The 21,630-nt window shown below is 48.4% G+C and overlaps 1 protein-coding gene across 2 annotated transcripts in view; it reads right to left on the reverse strand.

The window, feature by feature from the left end:
* Positions 1–269: 269 nt before the first annotated feature.
* Sobp (sine oculis binding protein homolog) overlaps positions 270–21,630 on the reverse strand; it is a 176,039-nt gene continuing 154,678 nt past the window's right edge. For both annotated transcript variants that reach the window (XM_032888871.1, XM_032888869.1), the window contains 3 exons: positions 18,581–20,513; positions 16,326–16,328; positions 270–2,191 (listed from right to left, as the gene is read on the reverse strand). In XM_032888871.1, the coding sequence (XP_032744762.1) occupies positions 18,588–20,513 (1,926 nt within the window). In that variant the 3' untranslated portion in view covers positions 270–2,191; positions 16,326–16,328; positions 18,581–18,587. The remainder of the gene's footprint in view (positions 2,192–16,325; positions 16,329–18,580; positions 20,514–21,630) is intronic.

Consider the following 21,630-nt stretch of genomic DNA (forward strand, 5'->3'; position numbering starts at 1 on the left):
GAAGGTCTCGGAGCTGACAAGGCCAGCAGAGTTTGCAGGCCCCAGAGCCCCCTTGTGCACACTTGTCTCTGGTCAGAATTGGGGAAGCTGACCCGGAAATGGAAGTTTGGGCCGGGCGGCCCCGTACCTCATGACCTTTAAAAACTTACATCGTCTTAAAAAGTGTCTCCAGGGACTGAGGAATAAGCACTTTCTACAACAAGGCAAATAACAACAATGATCTAAGAAAGAGAAAAGCCAAAGAAAAAAAGCACATGTAAGTGCGCTGCTAACGTTTCTTAGAGATTTATTTGTCTGATGATTCTGACACGGCAGGAAAAGGAGTGCCCAGAGGGGCGGCAACTTCCTGTAGGGGCGTGGCTTGGTGGTGGGCTGTAAGCTGGTTTAGTTTGTCGTTGGTAGTTTTTTTTTTTTTTTTTTTTTCTTTTTTTCTTTTTTGTTCCCTTTTATAAATCTCTCCCTGGGCTTATGAGCAACCCCTCCCTCCCGCCTCCCTTTCCCTGTCCCCCCATTTTATGTTTAAAAAGCGAGCTTGCTCGCCAGGTGTGTCCCCCCCACCCCCAAGCTCTCACGGCTCTAATAAATAAGGAGCGCCTGCAAAACAGTAGCTTGACTCGACTGTACAAAGGCGTATATAGAAATACAGTATGTACACGCATCCGCGGCCCCAGTGCAGCCGCGAAGCTGAGACGACACCAGCCCCTCCTGCCCTCCCGCCTTCTGTCACCCTCCTGCTGAGGCTCCAAGACCTGGAGGGGCGGGGCACCTGGACCCCTCCAGAGGGAACAATTGCTTTTATTTGAGTTAGTAAACAGATACACTGAATCACAAGGTGATTTGACTTGATTTTTTTTTTTTTAAGTTTTCTTCTTTTTTTTTTTGGATTTTTTTTTCTTTTCTTTTCTTTTTTTTTCCGTACTCATCAGACTGGGGCACTCCACGACAGTCTCAGCAACTCAGTGCCAGTACACATGTTCTAGAGGACTTCTGGACTCGCAGCTACAACTGTACAAGTGCACACAAGTAAATCTACCCTGTTATCCTCCACCCACTGATTGAGGATCGAATTGCACATTTCTCTTAACCATGACAGGAGAAAGCAAACAGTGAAACAGAATCCAGCGGTCTTTCTCACTTTCTCTCTTGTTTGCATCGGTTCGTCCATACCATTCCAATTATCATGAAAGGACTCTGCGCAGAGAGAGATTGTCTCGCTGACTTCCTGGACCACGGAAAATCATCAGGGTTGAAATTTCATCCGAGTCTTTCCTGACGCCCAGCAAATATTCCCCCCTCAGATTATATTACACCTTGAGGGCATTTTGGTCTTCAGTTCAACACTCTTGCTCTGTTCCCAAATGGGGCGCTATTTAGGGGCATTTCAAGAGAAAGCTGAGAAGAATAAACATTTACCGAGTTCTCTTGGCATTCGGTCTCTGTTAAAACCACAGTATAAACTATCCATGCTGCTTCCTACATCTGGCAGATCGAAAATTAAAAGCCATAAAAGTGTAACACTGAAAATATGGCATCAAAAAGGATAAAGGTGGCCTTTGTAAAAAATAACATGAAAAGTAGAGTAGCCGATAAAATATTCTACCTCTTCATTTAAAAGTGCATCGTGGGCTGGGCAGAGATGAGTCTGAGGCATTGAAACTCCAGCACCATCCCGTCTCCCCACCAAAAAACGTGAACAGTTCCGTTCCTAAACTGTAAAAGCAACTCACAATTCTTATCGTAGCAGCAAACCACAGCAGTTCTTAAAAAGATTTTTATAAAAGGTTCTTATTTTCCAGTCCCTGTCATCCTCCAGCCTCATCCGTAGAGCCTTGATGATGGGGGCAAGAATACCTACATTGGTCCTTGTGGCGGGTTGGTGTTTTGTTTTGCTTTTTGTTGTTGTTGTTTTTAAACCAGCGATATCCCTAAGTTCTTCTGGGGAGAATTGAGATGAAGTGGGCAGGAATGCTGGGCCCAGGCTTGATGGGTCCAAGACCTGCTGGCTTCTCCGGCCTTGAGGCCACCAGGGAGGGCTGCTTCCTCCAAGATGTTTAATGACGGGAAGCTGTGTTATTTGCTTGAGTTTTAGCCAGAGCGAGGTGGTGAGCTGAGCAGCTGGTGTCATTGGATGGCATGACTTGGTTTGCTCCACGCCCTCTCTCCATGCAATGTACCCTGGGAGCGAGTGTTCCTGGGAAAAGATGAGAAGGAACCATGAGAACGCGCTGGACCAAGTCTCTCCCCGATCCGCCCACCTCCTCCCACCCCGTCTAGCTGCAGAGAACCAGTCAGAAGTGAGAGAGCTGCAGTTCTGGTGCCAGCTCGCTCTAAGATGAGTCCCAGTATGGGCTCCGCAGTGTGATTTCAGAGAGCTTCATTCAGTCTGCTCGGGATCAGCCCTGCCAGCTTTGTGCGAGGGAACTGAAGCTCCAGCCCTCTCTGGAAAACCAGAATGGGCGCGATGGACCACGCCCTCCCCAAAGACCACAGTGCCCTTTGCAACCAGCAACACTCAGCCTCCACAGGACTACATGATTAACCAGGATGAGGTCTTTTGACTCACCCAGGGTCACTCCGAAGCCATGCAAGGTCCTAGAGAGACCCAGGTCTCCAGACCCCATAGCTGCCCTTCGCATATGAACTCTGGAGTCTGAGGTCTCAGAGACTCACTATTATTACCTGTCAAAGGCAAGCCACGGACAGCTCTTCACATCCAAAGAACGCAAGAGCACAAGATGGCTGGACAACAAACCACCCATGCGCGATGGACCTGGGCCGAGGGTTCAAACCGAACTTTCAAACTATTTCCTGGGGATGCTATCTCCACGTTCCCCACACACTTGAGGCTCCACCTTTATCCTTAGGGTTTCTGTTGTTTGTTACCAGGCCTCTTGAAGAGTCAAGCATTGACGAGAAACAGCTAGTTAGAGGTCTCCTCTGCAAACGGTGACATCCCGGGGGCTCTGGCCTGGGTCATCTAACTCTCTTCTCTGCATTAGCTGTCCTGCTGGTCATCAGTGTTCAACTCAATTTTGTGCAATGAACGAGTTAAGCAGCTGTCTTCCACTACGTCCCCAGGGAGTCCCTCCGCCAATAAATGTGGTTGTGAGGAACAAGAAAGGGTGAAACTCGGCAAAGGAGAAATGGTACAACACAAGACTCACAAACATCTTTACAACAACCCTTGAGATTATTCTTGGAATAAGGAGCAAATAATTTCCGAGAGATGATACAATTTAGCAGTCAAAGGGAACCCTAGAGATAAAATGTGGCAATTTCACTTTATGGAAGGAGAACTGGGGGCCATGGGAGCCCTGGTAACCCGCTCAGGGTTTTAGCCGAACAAGGAGGAGGTCAGCCACTTACCGGGAGGACTCCACCAAAGCTCATGCTGTCCAAACCCTGGTGCTAATGACAACGATAAGAACAGCAGCCAAAACCAAGGTTTGAGATTCTCAGTGTGCATGGGAGGAAATGCCTGAGTTCCCCAAATCACATTAAACCGCCAGAGCCGTGTGCAGCTAATATGTATATTAAATAACCAAAGTGTAAATGCAAAAGACCGCAAATATGCAACGGGGCGGGGCTTACAACAGGGGCGGGGCTGCGAGGGCAAGGAAATCTCTACATCTGGCACCCGCAAGTTTGAATATGCGGAGTTTGCATCGCCTAGCCCCCCTTTCTGTCTGGAGGATGAGACCCCAAACAAAATCATCAAGAAATGGAGGCACATTGGAGGCCTCAGGAAATTGTGAAAGAGTTGAGCAATGAAAAGTGGGTTAGAAGACTCTGGGTCGCTTTTTCTGGGGACACTGCTGTGGAGGCGGGGAAATACGCCCAACTCTGGGCCTGGGACCAAGAGTGACCACATATTGGAATTAGGCGGCACGCACACGTGTCTCTGTGTGTGTGTGTGTATGTACACGCGTGTGTGCGTGTGTGTGTACGTGTGCGCGCGTGTGAGTGTATGTTTGTGCACATGAGTGTGTGTGTGTGCACATGAGTGTGTGTGTGCACGCGTGCGTGCGTGTGTGTACACGCGTGCGTGTGTGTACGTGTGCACGCGTGTGAGTGTGTGTGCGTGCACACGAGTGTGCGTGCATGTGTGTGCACGCGTGCGTGCGTGTGTACGTGTGCGCGCGTGTGAGTGTGTGTGTGTGCACATGAGTGTGTGTGTGTGTGTGTGTGTGCACGCGCGCGAGCACAGGGGTTTTTAACATTTCCTTCCAGTAACCGGGAGGCATCAAGATTTTTGTTTCGGCTGTTTGTTCTATGATGCATATAGCATTTTCCTTTAATGCAATCACAACCCAGAAAGTAAAAGGAGAAAAAAAAAAGGAAAGAAAAGAAGGAATATCTCTCAAATAAGTGTCTTTGTATTCAAATCACCTTTGGACAAAGACCAAGTGTGCCCAGCCCCAGCCTATGGAGAGAAAATGTCTAGGCTTTCATAAGAGACTGGGAACTCGGGCTCATAATGAGAGCCATTCTGGAACCTTAAGTACAGCATTTGCCATCCCAAACACTATAATAATCATTATTATTCTCTGGTATCTATTATTGTCTGGTAAATAATATGTGTTTTCCCCCCAAGTTCCAAAGGGTGCAGCTGCATGGAGTTCTATTTTTTGCAGCCCAGGCCTGCTGCTCTGCTCACACGCCGCTTATTTTAAGAGCACGCAGAGGAGACTGTGCGTGTCCTCTCCTCTCCTCTCTTGGCACACTTGTGCACCTGGGACATCCCCAGAGGCCAGAGGGTGGCAGTCTCTTTCGGCTGGCAACTTTTGAAGTGGGGGTGGCATTGCTGGTTCAAGGCTGAGGCCCCTTGTTGGCGGCATGGGCTACGAGCCTGGTGTTATGACAAGAGGGCAAGCATGGGTTCCACTCTCCCAGTTTTCAATGGTAAGTAACGTACAGAGGCCTCTAAAACATCGGAGACGGAGTCTTGGGGATTCGGAAAGCGATCCTGTCAGAAGCTAAGGAGATTTGTGACATAGCAAATTCCTATGGGCAACCTGTCCCCGCTGTCTAAATGAATACACAATGACCAATTATGTACATAGAGGAGAAGCTACAGGAAACGGGAGAGTAGTCTGGTATGCCCACTCAAACTATCTCTGTGTTCTTGGACATGTTTCTCACTAGCCCTTGCCCAGGGCTTGATGAGGGAGCCTGGGTGTTGCTCTCTACTATCCTTAACTCCCTCAGGTTCACCGGGGACTGTTGACAAAGGTCAGTACCAAGCATGTAGTCTTGCAACTAGATGTTAATCTGTTGTCACTGCACAAGGAAGGTGCCCTTTCTGGATCATCAAGTCCAGAGCTTTAGGGTCACTTTTGCTCTGGACATGTCTACTCGTGTACAGACATGTGCCCGTGCATGCCTGTGGCAGAAGTTTCTCCAGTGCCTCTGAAAGCAAAGGATTCTGGGAAAGCGCCCATACTCGTACCTCAGACTTTAGGTTTTCTTTGAATGACGGGTTTGTCTGAAAGCAGGATAACTCATCCACATTCCTCGTACTGTTTCCCATGTACAAAGCCTAGTGCCACCATGCTATGACCAGCTGTCTTCAGATACCAGACACGCCTTCCCTTCTACCCAGAAGAATGATACGGACTCTTATGGGATGACAATTGCACACTAAAAGGGCGGAGAGATCCTCTGTCTACCTGGCAAGTTCACAGAGGAAGCTTTACTGAAAAAGTGATTTAATTGCCCATAAAACTTTCCAAAGGGTTAAGAGCAAAACAGAGCCCTGGCACTCTTAAGTTCTTTGAATGCTAATGCCCCCCAACCAGTGTCACATTTACCTCTCTGACTTAAAACCTAAGATGCACGTTGCTGCATTTTAGAAAGTTCCCAGACAACCATTCCCAGAAGTGTGGACCCGGAAAAATAAAAGCTCTCGTTTTAAACCCAACCGCACCAAGCTAGCCTTTCTGCGATGTGAGACACCGTCTTTGCCCAGAAGCATGTTAATTTAGTCTGTTATCCAAATTTTTTACTCTTATTAACTTTCTTAAATACCTCACAATTTGCATAATCAAAACCTAGGAGGCGTGCCCTACTCATTCATAAGGCAAGCCTCCTGTTGCCCGCCATATTTGTTCCCAGGTGTCTAAAACCCCACGACATGAACTGTGATAGGCAGGAAATGCCCACTGCCAAGGCACCTTGCCTTTGTCCAATTATTCTGGCCCTCGCCGAGATCCACTCGCTTGAACGCGGCTGCCCATCACTTATCAGAGTTAAATACAGCCATTACGTGCTGGCAGAGGCTTCGGTGTTTATCTGGGACAATAACGAGTCCCCGAGGACAGACCGCTCTCAGGTAGCAGTGGCTATTCTGGGACACTCGCAAGGGTAAAGCCCTGTGGTCAATGAACAGAGCAGCCTGCAGCAGCTGATAAACTCTGAGCTGGATGCCAGGTAGGGGGTCCTTTATCTAGCTCATGCCAGGCAGGGCTACCCAGCCTGGGTGGGGTCACCTCCCATGTCAGCCATTGCTGTGTGAAGATTTTTCAAATGGCTTTTTTCCAGGATGAACATTTTTAACCTTTGAAATGGATGCCATCTCTCTTCTTATATCTCACCGAGTGGGGATAACTGAAGAACAGTCCTTCTCCTAGAGGACTGGAATTGGAGAGGAGGCTGTGTAGGGAATACAAGGGTGTACAGCGCTTCTGTATTACAACCCCACCACTCACCCTGGGCTTTGGATAAGCCCATGTATATTTACCTACCTATCTATCTACCTATCCATTTATTCATCCATCTTTCTATCTATCCATCCATCCATTCATCCATCCATCCACGCACCCATATGTCCGTCCATCTGTCCGTCTGTCCGTCCGTCCATCCATCCCCCCCACCCACCTAGCCATCCATCCACCCACCCGTCCGTCCATCTGTCCATCCACCCACCCGTCCATCCACCTGTCCATCCGTCCATCCATCCATCCATCCACCCACCTGTCCGTCCATCTGTTTGTCCGTCCGTCCATCCATCCCCCACCCACCCATCCATCCATCCATCCATCCATCCATCCATCCATCCATCCATCTAAGTTGGTTTACTCAGAAAGTCTCACATAGCCCAGGCTGGCCTCAGACTTGCTTCATAGCTTCCTGCCTCAACCTCCTAGATTACAGGCGTTAACACCACACCAAGTTGAAAACAATTGTATTTTGGGCTCATTTCATTTAGGCACCCATTTCAATCAGAAACAAAGCTGACAACACATCCTGTATTAGACAGTGCCACAGACAAAACAATTTGCTTGAGGTTACCACCTTCCAGAACCCTACAGTCCACAAGCCACACCCGCACGCAGGGAGAGCTGCCTTCCATTCCTGTTCATTTCCTTGCTTCCTCACCTTGACCAAAGAGCAGGTGCGTTATAGCATCTGTGCCCTTAGGAGCCCTAGAGATGGGCACCATTTAACTCCTTCGATTTAGCCAAGAAATGTTTTCTGATAAAAAAAAAAAAAAAAGCATGTCTTCAGACTAGAGAAATGGCTCAGTGGTTAAGAGCACTGGCTGCTCTTCCAGAGGTCCTGAGTTCAATTCCCGGCAAACACACGGTGGCTCACAACCATCTGTAATGAGATGTGGTGCCCTCTTCTGTGTCTGAAGACAGCGACAGTGTACTCACGTATATAAAATAAATACATCTAAAATAACTTTTAAGTGTGTTTTATTCAAACCCTGGCCAATGCCCACACCTAGCTGATAAACCTTTCTACAGCTCTGGTTCCCAACCCCCTCTGTGACAATCGGAGCAGGTGTCCCTGTGTCCCTACCACAGGTGCTAAATCCAAATGGGCTGAGTGACAACTCTGATCTCTACCTCAGGATCTTGGAAAACCGTTGCCAAAATTGTGCCGGGGATGAAAAAAAATCCAGATGTCATTGTGTAAAAATTGAGTTTGCTATCTCTTTCTTTTCTGAACATAGGCATTCTAGGTGACAAAGAAGGAACCCCAAAGGGAAAAAGGTGCCATGTGTGACCTGAGGACTCCTGGTAGATTTTAAGACGTAAGGAAAGAGCGACTTTTCTCACACATTATGTATTGTTTACGAACAGTAGCAGAGAGAGAGAAAGAGAGAGAGACAGAGAGAGAGAGAGACAGAGAGAAACAGAGACACACACACACACACATGAGAGAGAGAGAGAGAGAGAGAGAGAGAGAGAGAGCCATTAGTGAGAACAGCACTATGTAAATGTAAATGTGAAAACAGGAAACCAGATTCCCCTCAAATCAGCGAGGCGGGGGCCTGTGGTCAATGGCTGCTTCTCGGCAGCCTTGAGACCCTTGAGTCCAGATGTGTATTTGTGCCTAATTCCTCTCTGAAATAAGCTGCTGGGAGAGAGACTGCCGCGCAGGGGGTGGCAGAATGTGACCCTGGTCCTTGGCGCAGGGTTTGTAACTTAAGCAGCCTTGATCAGATCCGGTGTCCTGGACAGAAAGAGATGAGGACTTAGGTTCTTAAGTGACCTTCAATAGCTACTTCCTGTCTCAGCCTGTACTCCAGGTGGTTGGAGAAATTGGATGGGACTTTTGCCGTGGCCTCTCTAACCTCTGAGCAGAACAACGTGGTACTGTTCTCCAGAGCACATGCAGTGGTAGAAGTTCTGGGCTACAGAGCCACGGGGGCAGTCTTTATAATAAACACGTGCCCGGTGCCAGGAAGCTCACGGGCACTGACAGCTCTATGGATCGGGGTCACGGTTTCTCTTAAATGCATGTCAAGGAAGACAACCTCGGGTACTGTTTACTGTTTACAAGCCTCTGTTTACCGCAAACGTGTCCAGTCTCTTTACCTAGCTAACTGGCTTTAAAAGGGCACACATACAATATTGTTGCCAGTATGAAACATGCAAAACATTGTTACAGAAACTACTCGATGGGTATATGGTTATTAATTGTTACATTTATTTAATGACAAAAATGCCAGCTGAGAGACGCTGTAAAACTTGCCCAAATCATAACTCAAAAGTTGGACAGTTGGTTTTCAAATCCAGGCAGGTTTTTTTTTTTTTTTTTTTTTTTTTTTTTAGGAGGTGGGGACCGAACCCAGGGCCTTGCACTAGGCAAGCGCTCTACCACTGAGCTAAATCCCAACCCCCAGGCAGGTCTTACTCCAGGCCTGGGATGATGACTGGGCAATTGGCACCTACACTCTACATGTCCCTTTACGTGCTCCCTCTCACTGAAATCTCGTCATGTAGCTGACATCACTTCTTCCTTCTCGCAAAAAGACCCACTGGGCTCGAACCAGAAATTTTTTTCCTCCATAAAACCATGCTATTGGCTTCCGTCACTACCAGGAGTCTCCTTTTGACCACATGTGGAGAGGCTACGGGTCTAGAGCCACGGAGAGAATCTTTGAGCCGCATGACCTGGGAGGATTTGATTGCATTTCTGAGAAAATGTCTGCAGGTGTCTGAGAGCTAACATCCCCATATGCCCTGTTCCTGGAGCCTTTCTTCTGCTCTTGAGACCAAGAATGGAAGTCTAGCATCACTGGGTGTCTGTCCCTGAAGGCTTCCTGGCCTTCATGAGGGAAGTCTTGTCTAGAATAGACCCGACTTCTGCACAGCCCCCCAGTACTCTTAACTCCCTCACACAAGTGAAGACTGTCAGACAATATCTCACATCACACCTTACCCAGCTGGCCTCAGGTCATTGCCGCTAGCTGGGGTGGGGTGGGAAGTAGAACTTCTGTTTCCATGGCAACCTAGGGCCCATCATCATGCCCTTTCTTTTCTTTCTTTTTTTTTTCTTTTCTTTTCTTTTCTTTTTTTCAGAGCTGGGGACCGAACCCAGGGCCTTGCGCTTGCTAGGCAAGCTCTCTACCACTGAGCTAAATCCCCAACTCCCATCGTACCCTTTCTTGACCAAGGAATGCTGTTGGCTATGAGATTACCTTCTACCCTAAGTCATGAGGTCACCTTAGGTCTACCTGGGACAGAGAAGGTTCTCCACCGCCCTGCTATGATGTGTTCACTGAAGGCACAGATACGGCAATCAACGCCTCACACCCACTGCTGGTAATTAGCCTGTCATCGCAAAATCCAAACCAGTCTTCTCTCACTTCTTTCAGTCTATGAACAGTCCCTGAAATAATTTTCCTCAAAGGCAAATCTCATTGTCACTCCTCTGTCCCAGGACATTACCACGTACAGAACCAATCCCTCCACCTCCTGTCCCCCATCTCTGGTTCCTCCTCACTCTCCCATGCCCTCTGTGGCCCAGTGCTTTGGTCCAAAGGCAACACAGCTTGCTCTGAGATGCATCTGTGCCTTGATATCTGGCTGTCCCCTTAAGGCCTCTGACCCTGCCCAATAGTCCTCATTCCTTCTTGGGCTGAGAAGCTAACTGAACCGTATGCTTTAGACAACGCCATCGAGAGCCCCTTCTCATTGTGTTGTTCAATAAGACCTACTCTGTCTATCCCCAGCCAAGCAGTACAACGGTAGGATCTTGGCTCCAGCCTATTCTTCCTGGGAGCCCACGTTTCTGTAACATAGTAACTTGCACGTTCACATGGCACTTCTAATAAAAGGAGCTTTGGCTATTTCTTGCTTCTTAACTCTCCCAAAATAAAGACCCTAACCCAAAAATCTCCAACTCCCCCCCCGTTTTCTTTATTTCTCTATCTATAAATAGAATAACCATAATAAAAACTAGATATTACCAGTGGCAAATGGTTGTTTTATCCTGTGGAGAAATGAAGATTATCTATGAACAATCAATTAACAAAAAGAACTGTCTCCATCCCTCTGTTTTTGGATATAACTAAGGGTTTATTAGGCTTTATGGATTGTAGAATATAAGTTAAGTACAAATTAAGGATTTATAAGTACCAAATAAAGGATTTTAAAATGTCTTAACTCCTGGGGGCTGGAGATGTTGTTCCACTGGTAAATGCTTGCCTAGCATGCGAGAAGGCCTAAGTTTGATCCTTAACACCATATAAACTAGACATGATGTTACAGTTACCTAATCCCAGCACTTGAGGGCAGGTAAGCAGGAGGATGACAAGTTTAAAGTCACCCTCAGCTACAAAGAAAGTTTGAGGCCGTCCTGGAATCCATAAGATTCTGTCTCGGAAAAAAGTTATTTCTGTACAGAAGAGAACACACACATGTACACAAACGTACCCAGCCGAGACAAACAGCAGTGTGTGTGCTCATGGGGAAGGAACACTCTCAAAACCAGGACAAGACCATGAACCAGTAGCCCTGGTCTTCATGTACAGGGCCATACGGTTTTTCTACTCAAAATTTTCATAGTTTTTCAATCATCTTCTGACAACCACATTGCTCGAACCTTGGAGGATGTGAAAATAGCCATTAAGTCCCACGTTTATGATGTCATCATATCAAATGGGAGAAATGGAGGGACCTGGGTATATTTTTGGTTTGGCAATCTCTAGAACAATTTTTTTTCTCTCTCGAACATTTGGGGTTTGGCTAAAACCAAACCTTATTTTGCCAAGCACTTTGGCTTTAAATTTTAAACCCATGTGTACTTTAAAAGAAACTCTATCTATATGTTTCTGACTCATTTACACTTAGCTCATGAAAAGCCTATTTGGTACGCGCTAATAGATGTCCGGGCAGGTTTATGAGCCCTCTTAAGCCTTCTTTTCCCTCCATCCTTACCAGAAGGTTGTATTTTGCTGGCCATAAAAGAGTGTGAACCCCAGAGGCATGTGAGCAGTCTACAATTTACGACCTCTGACGCTTAAGTGAATTGTGAGTTTGGAAGGTACTCTCCCCTTGTCTTTTTCGAAAGTGCCCAAACAGGCTCCTGCTGACAAAGACCACTAAGTTTCACCTTCCAACTTGACTGTGACTGGAGGCAAAGTAACAAATCCATTCTATCCACCAAAGAGTTGCCCCTGAGACGTTTTAGAGAAAGATTCTGATGCTTCCCGCTCGGACGCACACAGATTGAGATCTGACCTTATAATGGGAACCTCACAACCACTTTCAGGAGAAGAAGCGACCTCAACCTGGTTCAAGCGAGAGCATTTTACCTTTTGAGGACTGGAAGATTATTTTTTTTAAAATAGCAGACAACCAATCATGTTTAGGAATTTTGACACATTTAAAAAAAAAAAGCCGAATCCACTAAAAATGGCATTTGAATTAAAACCAGAAAAGCAGGAAAAATGTGCCTGCGTGCTATGACTTTCCCCAAATCTTCCATAATAGTGCTTGGATAGCATGCAATTACAGTATTCTATGGGAGATGGCTTTTGGATCAAGTACTTAAAAATGGCTTATAAATATTTAAAGTATAAGCAGCTAACAGATCGTAATGACGAAGTTTTTTACATTTAACCACACGTACTCCAAATATCTTGAAATTACTCTAAATATGGGTTTAAAATATCAAAAGAGCTTGTTGACGGCATGCAGAACTTTGTAGGGAAACCTAAACCTGATCGTTCCTCCTCACGCAACACCCAGTCTGCACAAGGTTTAAAGCACGGACGTACAGATTCCTTTAGAAAACGATCCTGTTACAGTCTGGATTTTAAAGCAGGAAAGGAAGGATAAAAGACAGGTTGCTCTTCTCTCCCCGAAAGCAGCTTAGCCAGGGCGCTTCTAGATACTCTGTTATTGTGGGTTGCCTCAAGCCGAAGGTGGCAACATTTTAGCAACACTGGAGTGCAAGGCTAACGTTACAAATTGACACACATGCTCCATGGGACCGCCACTCATTTTCAAGAGGAAACCTTTGGGTGGGGAAGGGAGCTTTGCAAAGGAGAGAAGGACAGACATTTTAAGTGTGTCTTTTGCACGTTAGACCCTACTCTTACCAAATGAGTTCCTGAGCACGCCCTCACCTGTGATGCTTTAAACACCAGCATTCAGCTCTCTGCTTTGTGCTTTACTCAAAGCAAAACAGCTTGTCACTGGAGGTTTGAAGAAACATTGATGAGACAACAGTGGGCACAGCCAGGTTTGGCCAGAGCCCTGACCATTTTGGTCAGCTTGCACGCTCCTCTCAAGAAGGACGTGCACTTAGGAACTATTTGAAAGCACTGGCTATTAACCCCAAGGTTTGTTTTGTGGTCTATTTTTGCCCCAATCATTTTAAGTGTAGCATTTTCAAGACGAACCTTAAAATAATCTGTACTGGGGCTGGGGCGATGACTCCAAGGTTCAGAGCACTGGCTGCTCTTCCAGAGGTCTAGGACTCAATTCCCAGCACCCACACGACCGTCTGTAACTCCAGTCCCAAGGGCTCCTTTTGTGCCTTTATGCCTTTTGAAGCTCTTAAAATAATTTACTCACACATCAATGTATCCATCCACATAGACACACACTAACATGGCATCCGAAGGAGGCAAACCTCTGTACAGGACATGGGGAAGGAGAATAGAATAGCCTTCCCACCCCTTTGGCCGGATCTCTTTGAACAGGGGAGTCTGGGAAGGGGAGAGCGAGTGTTCCACACTGTATGTGTATGTGGGTCCCTTAGACACCTCTGCCTCTTCACAAGGCTTATCTGCACGGAAGTGTGTCTGAGTGACTGAGTCATGATGATGCAGGCAACACTCTCAGAGTGAAAGGGACTCGGTTATAGCACCTGGTCATTCACCTATTTCCAGGGCCTTCTGGGTAATGGCTTGCTTGTTAATAGTGAGTCAAATGCTTCCTGTTTTGCATTTGTTAGCCCCCCTCTTTCTCTTCATGCTGGGGTACTGGGACGCTCTCGCTCTCCCCAGATCTAGCCTGCCTCCCACCCCCACCAGTTCCACTCACCTGTCCACTTCTGTGACTCCAGCCAGTCTCTTCCCTTTGTCTCAGCGACATTTTCCCATAAGACGGTGTCTCCCATACTGTATAAACTTTGGGAGTTCAGGTGCCCGGGTAGTATCTAGCCTGAATCTTATCTTGTTTTACGTTCTTTCTGTCACCACAGGCCCTCACTGGGTACGGCAGCTTTAACTTTTTGTACTGTCACTAAAGTAATCATTTAAAGGTCTTCGGTAACTGTGGCTTTGTGACATTAGGCAGAAACTGCCAAAAAAAACACATTCTCATTTTTAACTGGTAATTAACTCAGCCCCCTTGGAGCAACAAGAAAAGAAATCCAGTTCCAATATTGCTTTCTAACTATGCAAGATAGTCCTTCAGAGGTAGATGGACTCCAAATCTGTGGACTTTACCATCCCTAAACAACGAGTGTGCTCATAAAACTTCCCATTTACTCGCACGGGGAAGTGCCGAAGGTCACCTACAGACCAGATCCAGGGAAAGGAGACCAACTTTGGAGTGGGGTTAGAAGATCTGGGGAGCACCACCACACTTACAGGGTGGAGTGGGTCTTTCTTGCAAGGCTGTGCACCAAATGTTTCTCTTGTCTCAATTCAGTTCTGGTACTTCTCCAATGACAAGGTTATGGCTTTGTCCCGAAGTACTAACCACCTGGTCACACCTTATTCCACTTTCCATCTGAACCTCACTCACATAGTATCGAAAAGTCGCATATTAGGTTTCCTCCCTCTACAAACCCCTGGTACTAAGGATACAGATGTGGGTGGGGGCAGCACGGGGGGGGGTTCCATTGGATAAACATCTCTGTGCTTCGTCTCCCCACTGTTCTTTCAGAAAGCTGGTGATCGCAACAGCTCCCTCCTAAATGTACTCACCAGTCCCAGGTGTAGACAAACCAGCCTGGTGCCTTTAGTGGCTCTTTGTAGCCCTTCCACCCAGAACTATGCCAAGTGCAAATGGAGGACAGAATAACCTTTAATTCAGGTACCGTCACCCAGTGGCTATTTCTAATCATTAAATACTTCAGCATAAACAGCGCAGGTCTAGCCTAGGTGGGGAATTCCCACTTGTACCAATTTCTCCCCTCCACTCTGTTATAGTTTTTCTTTTCTTTAAAAGTGGGAACCCACGGTGATATTCCGATTTTCCCACGCCCTCCATGACAGCCTGCTGTCTCGGATTTTTCGGTGTGAGAAGTGGATTTGGCAATGAGTACCTTATTGCCTCCTGTTTGGCTTCGAGTGAGGCTAACCCTGTACTTTGAAACGCTGGTTTGGGGCTCGTGGCTCTATGGCCAGACTAAGCTCCAAGAAGCCCAAATTACGTGAACCTCCTCCAGCTTTCTTCAAATGCAGAGTTTGAGGAGCAGGGAGGAACACTGTGGAATTTGGGCCAGGAGTCACGCATTCTCTCTACCCATTTCCACAGTTCTGGAGGAATGTAACAGACTGGAGACCCAGAGAGTAGAGGGAACTGTGTGGCTCCACTGCTCTAGGACAGCATAAAGAATGGGGTAAAAGGGTTATGGCTGGTTTTCATTTTTTCCACTGATTATTGTGTTTAAAAAAATATGTTATTTCCCCGGATAACCAAGGAATGAGGATATTTTCTTTGAATATCTTCAAAAATTTACACATGGTTACTCTGAACTCCCCGACGTACCATAAATAAATGTAAACTGTAAGGATTCTAGTACAAACATTCCTCTGAGTTCAGACAGCTACCCAGCAAGCTTCCAGGCATCGGCAAAGCGGGGACCATCCCATTTGCCAATGGAATTCTGTGTGGGGAGAATGGTTTAGGCAGTATTCGTACATTGTTTTCATTATTATTTGTGGGGATGTCTTTTTTTCTAGCTACTGAGGCAGCAGGGTTGGTATTCCTAGTTTTAAACATTGGCGATTAAAGAGAGTTTACAACCTTCTAAAAATCTTCAACTAAACCTAATCAGGTCCGCATATGGGAGAAACATCTGCCCGTTGGAATCATTTGTAGCCATACAAACAAACAGGAACGAATAAAGTGGGGGAAGCGGGGACAGAATAATTTCAAAATGGAAGAGGAAGTCTGCGGTGTGCAGAAATCTCACCAATGTGTCCAGTTCTTTGAAGGCAAATCTAGTGGCTTGCAGATTTCGAAATGTATTCTTCAAAATTATGGTATGGCATGATAAAGGGGAGACAACGGATTTAGGCATGTGGGTGTCCAGCAGGACCTCCACAAGGATCCTGTCTTTGACTTACAGTACTGGGTTTTACAGGTCCTCACCATGACCTGTCACTTTTTAAACGGGACTGGGGATCCTTGTGCTTATGTGACAAGTGCTTTGCCCACCGAGGCATCCATCTCCTAGCCCTGGCTTTCATTTATTTTTTATTCTTTTAATGCTTTCATTTTGACTTTAACTTGTTGCTGAGGAGCGTTCACTATTAGGGCACAACAGGTACTCAGTCCTTAGTTCAGAGATGCATTTCCAACTTCCCCAACCATGTGAGTTCCTGCGGGGTAGAGTAGAAACAGCACCTTCTGTGTGCAGAAAATCAGAAGGGTCAGAGGGTGGATTACAGCAGGGGGAGGCTGTGTCCTGGGTTGAGATGGGACCAGTGGTCTACTTGGGTACCCTGTTGACTTACTGTCCCCCCTTTCCCCTTAAATCCCTTGCCTTGCCTCCTCTTGGCAGCTCAAAACCCATGCCTGACGTTCAAAAAGAGCTGTAAATTCTTGGGAGGCCCACAGTAAGAAGGACTCTCCCATCACAAGTGTTAAGAGACAATTCAGTCACAGCATCTTCTAGACTTGGTTATTGGCAAGTTAACACTTTTAGTAGTGATGCTGATCCCCGAAAATACCCTTGCCCAATGGCTACTTCAGAAACATAGCTCACCCAGACAGCCATTCCTACGACTTACGCTTTTAATGACCTCCAGTCTTTGAATACTTATAGGGTGTGTCACTGTTTCTGTCCTGGTCTCTCAGCACAGTAATGGCAGTGAGATTTTCAACACTCCCATTCTTCCTTGTGTGTGTGTGTGTGTGTGTGTGTGTGTGTGTGTGTGTGTGTGTGTATGTGTGTGTATGTGTGTGTGACCATTTCTAGTCATTTCTGAAGGTGCTCACCTTTTCAGGGGAGGAGTCACAGTCAATCCTTCACTTAAAGCATTGTCAAGTAGATTAGGTTATCTGGGGCATTTTCAGTTGTCATACCATCAAGAAGGTCAAGGCCACCTGCCTTCAGACTGAAGAAATCGTAGGCTAATGGGAAGGAATGGTGACCTCATTTCCTGTGTTCTGCTCCCCCTGGTAAAGCCACCAGTCTCCTTTCCAACCATGGTGGCCAAGAAAAGATTCTCGCACTAGCCAATACGCCTTGTGCTCTGGCTATAAGTGAAGAGCCCATGTTCCCACTATGAAAGCAACAGGTTGGTGGTCTGGGGTCATTTTGTGGCTGGAAAAACAAGGATGTTATTTTAAAAAAAATACTGGGCAAGTTGGTAAGTGGAGGCTTGTTGCTGTGTTTAATGAACTTTCCCTCAAGGCCATAAGAGAATTTTGGCAAACACGGTGACAGAGGGACTTGTTAGCCTATTCTCCTACAGAGCTTGAAAGGGAATTTAGCTTTGGACTTCACAACTTGGATTTGAATGGCAGCTCTGCTCACAGGTGAGATAACCTTGGTCAAGGTCCTCAATCCTATTTATCCACCAGGAGAATCTAACTCCAAGGGAAAACACTCAGAAGAGCCTGCACACCGTATGAAGAATGCTCTTCCTGGTTCCCCTCCCCCAGGCCTCCTTCCTGCCTGGACTCACATCCTCCACCATAGGATGTAGTGGACCTACTTTGTACGTTCTCCTGTGTGTCCCCGGCCCAGGGAAGGAGCAGTGTCTAGGTTAAATGCTTGAGGAATACCCATCTCTCTTTTCCTTTCTGTAATCGGTTAATAAACAACCTAGGTTTTGGCTTGTCGCACACTTGGGTAGATGGGAGAGCTCACGCTCGGAGATTGGCTGGATAGGCCTGAAGTCAGCACTGGGTCCTCCACCCACAAGCTCTGACTGAGCAAATATCTCTCAGCCGCAGCTTGCTTCCTGGTAATATGCTACCGATGCCCACTCTACTCGGATTGGCAAGTCACTACAGTGGCTCACGTGTGGTCCCTGTCATCTCGCAGAACTGTTGGCTCGCTGGGTTGTAAGTTGGGTACAGAAGTCATAGGGTACAGAGATGTGTCTCCTGCTTCACCAAGGTCTACATGTACAAGTGAGACTCATCAGTTCAGCCACTGAGTCCCCGATAAGGGAGAGTGCTAGGTTAGCCTGGAGGCTAGTTTCTCATTTTAGCCCACAGATATGGTCATCTTGAGAAGCTAGAGTAAGAGTCTGCCAAAGGGGACTACCAGCTCTAGACGTTTGCCCAGCTGATGGGTTACCCAGACATTTCTGTACATTAAGATTCCTCAAGTAATTCACCCTCCCAAGCCCCCCTTTTCCAGTTGGGTAAATTAGGTATGAACTCGAAAAGAAGAAAATAGCGTGTAACAAGAGAGTGTGGTTTCAACTCAGATTCAAGGGCTTGAGTGATCTTGGCTCTCAACTGTCTGTCGGGTGTAACCTGGTAATGGTGGTAATGGTAACTAAACAATACTGTCTTAGGTGTTGGACCAAACCGTCGACGGTACCTTAAGGGACAGTATGGTGATGTCTGCATCTCACCTCTGCCTTAAGAAGCAAGGCGAAGGGCACTGTCCCTTGGAGGAGCGCCCAGGTGGACATACAAACCTTTTTTTTACTTATTCTGGTTTCTAATTCGGAGGCACCTCCTTTTGAGCGGCGGCTCCAGGTCCTCGGGGCCAGCGCTGAGCATGGGCGAGGAGATGACGCACGGCGTCATGGCAGCCTTCTCTGCGGGTTTTGGCACAGGCTGGATCACGCAGCCGGTCTTGGGCAGCATCCGCAGAGCATAGGCGTGGTCCTCGTCCGCGGGGTTATTAAGGTTCGGGTCTGACTTGTCGCCCCCCGCCAAGGCTTCCTCCCCCATCAGTTTTTTGGTGGCTTCCCCGTCCAGGTGGCAGTTGGAAGCGCAGTTGTTCTCCTTGACCGACTCCAGCTCGTTCACCCCGGGCTCCTCGGGCGACAGCAGCTTTTTGGGAGGGGCAGGGGGCGGCGGCTGCTCGGGCGGGGGCTCCGCGCCCTTGGCCTCGGCGGGAGCGCTGCGGGTGCCGTTCACGATGACGTTGCAGGCGGCGGCCGCCTCGGGACCCGCGGGGGCGCCCGGGCCGGGGTCGCCGGCGGCGGGCGGGCTGCAGTGGCCGTCCCTGCAGCCGCCGCAGGTCCTGCGCTCCGCGGCTCCCGGCTCGCGCTCCGCCTTGACGTGAGCGTGCAGCGCGCGGTGGATCACGTTGTGCAGCCGGGCTCGGTGGCCCACGGTCAGGTCGATGACGCCGTCCTGCGGGCCGTGCAGCACGCCCGCGAAGCCCGGCTGACCTCCCGCGCCCGCGGGGCTGGCCGCGCGCCGGGTCAGGTCCACCACCTCCCCGCGACCGCGCTCCGAGGGCGCCAGGCTCAGAGCCTGGCCGGAGCTTCCGGGCGGCGAGTCGGCTGACTTGGAAGAGCCCTGCTTGGAGTCCCGCGGGGACAAGGAGCGTCCACCAGCCTTGCCTCCGGCCGCCGAGGAGTCGCCCGGGGCGCTCGGAACGAAGCTCTCCCCGTTGCTGGAAAATCCGTTGGGGGGCTTGGAATCGTTCACGTGGGGGATAGGGATAGGGATAGGGATGGGCACCGGCAGGGGCACGATAACTGGGTACGGCACGAGCAGCGTGGGGGGCGGCACCAGCGGGGCCAGCGACGGCAGCCCGAAGTTCATCATCTGGGGAACCGGCATCGGGCCGTTTGGCATCATGCTTACCGGAGGGAAGGGAAGGCTGGGCAAGGGCGCGCCCGGGGGCGGCGGGGGCAGCAGCCCTGGGGGGTTCCCAGGCATGGTAGGGGTACTTGGGGGATGGATGTGGGGCGAGAGCATGGGCCGGTGCATGGGGCTGGAAGTGGGGCCTAGGTTCCTGGGGCCACCGGGCGGGGGCCCAATGCCCGGGAGCATGGGGTTGGATAAGGGGCTATTGGGGTTGGAGGCGTGGTGCGGTGGGCCACGGATGAAGGGCGGGCGGATCTGCTGGATGATCTGCTGCTCCATGAAGATGGGCAGAGGCACTGGGCCGCGGTTGGTCATCACCATGGGAGGGCTGCGAGGCGGGACACCCAGTGGAGGTCCGATGCTAGCAGGTGGCTGGACCGAGACGGGAGGGATGCTTGGAGTCTCGCTGATGGGGAGGGACTTGGGCACTGGCGTGGGGATTTTAGTGACAGAGCAGTTGGCAGTGTCAGATGGAGAAACGGTGGTGGACGAGGAGGGGCCAGGGCCCTGGCTTTGGCCAGCTGCAGCCACCGGGGAGGGGGCTTTCCTCCGAGCATCTGTTAGCGGGATATTCCAAGAGTCTGGAGTGAGCAGCTGCACCCCGGTGCCTTCTGCTTTGCTCTCCATGTGAGGGTGTAACGTGCCGCACAGCCCAGCTGGAAGGTTGGCCTGTGTCTCTTTGTAGAAAATGTCCATTTTGTATTGATTGAGACATTTTGCACTGCAGAACTGAAGCCTTCTCTCCCCGTCCCCAAAATCCAGGTATTCTTTTGTGTGCCTTATGTGTTTACACCAGTCACACACCTACAACACAGTAACAGAAACCACAACACGTAAGATAAACAGCTTTCGCGGGCACATGGCGTTTCATGCTTCACATAAAGGCTCTGCTAAACTTTACCGTCATTTCCCGGAGAAGTTGAAGAGAACCCTTTACAGGGTACATTTCTGAAATGTTCGTGAAATGAAGAATTCGCTTAGTAAATAGGATCCTCAAAATTAGCAACAACCACATTTTCACTCTTTTTTCCCCCTTTCGAAAACCTGTATTAACAGTTTAGAAACGACTTGAAAGATGGCCCTGACGAAATGGAGTATTCCTGTCCAGGACACCTACCCAGTACACCTGCCCTGTACACCTGCCCTGTACACCTGCCCCATACACCTGCCCCCTACACCTGCCCTGTACACCTGCCCCATACACCTGCCCCGTGCACCTGCCCTGTCCATTTTCCTAGCACACCAACTCAGTGCAATTGCCTTCATATTTTCAGTTGCCTAACAGGCTCGTGGAAATACATATCTACATAATGCTGAGGGAAGGAATCTCCAGGCAGCTCAATACTCATGCAACATAACCTCTTTAAAATCCCCCTTCTGTAAAGCCCCTGTGCTACTCACTGTATCCAATAAAGGGTTGGAGAGGGTGCGCCGTGCTAACCAATCATGTAAAGCGCTGAACACGGCTATGTCTGGCTTCCAAGGAGAAACTTGGACTTAGTCATGAAGTCTGTGTGAGGTTCAGCTCTTCCAACCCGTGATGTTGCGGCAAGCTAGAATTATTTTCTGAGCTGTTTGCCCACTCTTTCTCGGCAGTCAGGATTTTGGTGACATTTCTTGGCAGACAGTCTTATTTAACAACTCTTCAAACACCAGAGAACACTTTCCAAAAGTTGTTATGGCTTCCACCCCCCCACCCCCCTTCGGATCTACTCCTGGCAAAAGCAAGATATCACCAAATTTATTTTAAAGCTGGGCTGCAGAGCTAATTAAAGGTTCAGACGCTTTCCCAATTGGAAATCACTAGACACCAAAGTTCAAAAAAAAAAAAAAATAGTCCTTCTCGGCTTCGGAACCCATTACTTTGGAGAAATTATTGTGATTTCATTAACACATTAATTTTGCAACACCATCAGCTCTC

Source organism: Rattus rattus, chromosome 18, assembly GCF_011064425.1.
Source record: "Rattus rattus isolate New Zealand chromosome 18, Rrattus_CSIRO_v1, whole genome shotgun sequence".
NCBI lineage: Eukaryota > Metazoa > Chordata > Mammalia > Rodentia > Muridae > Rattus > Rattus rattus.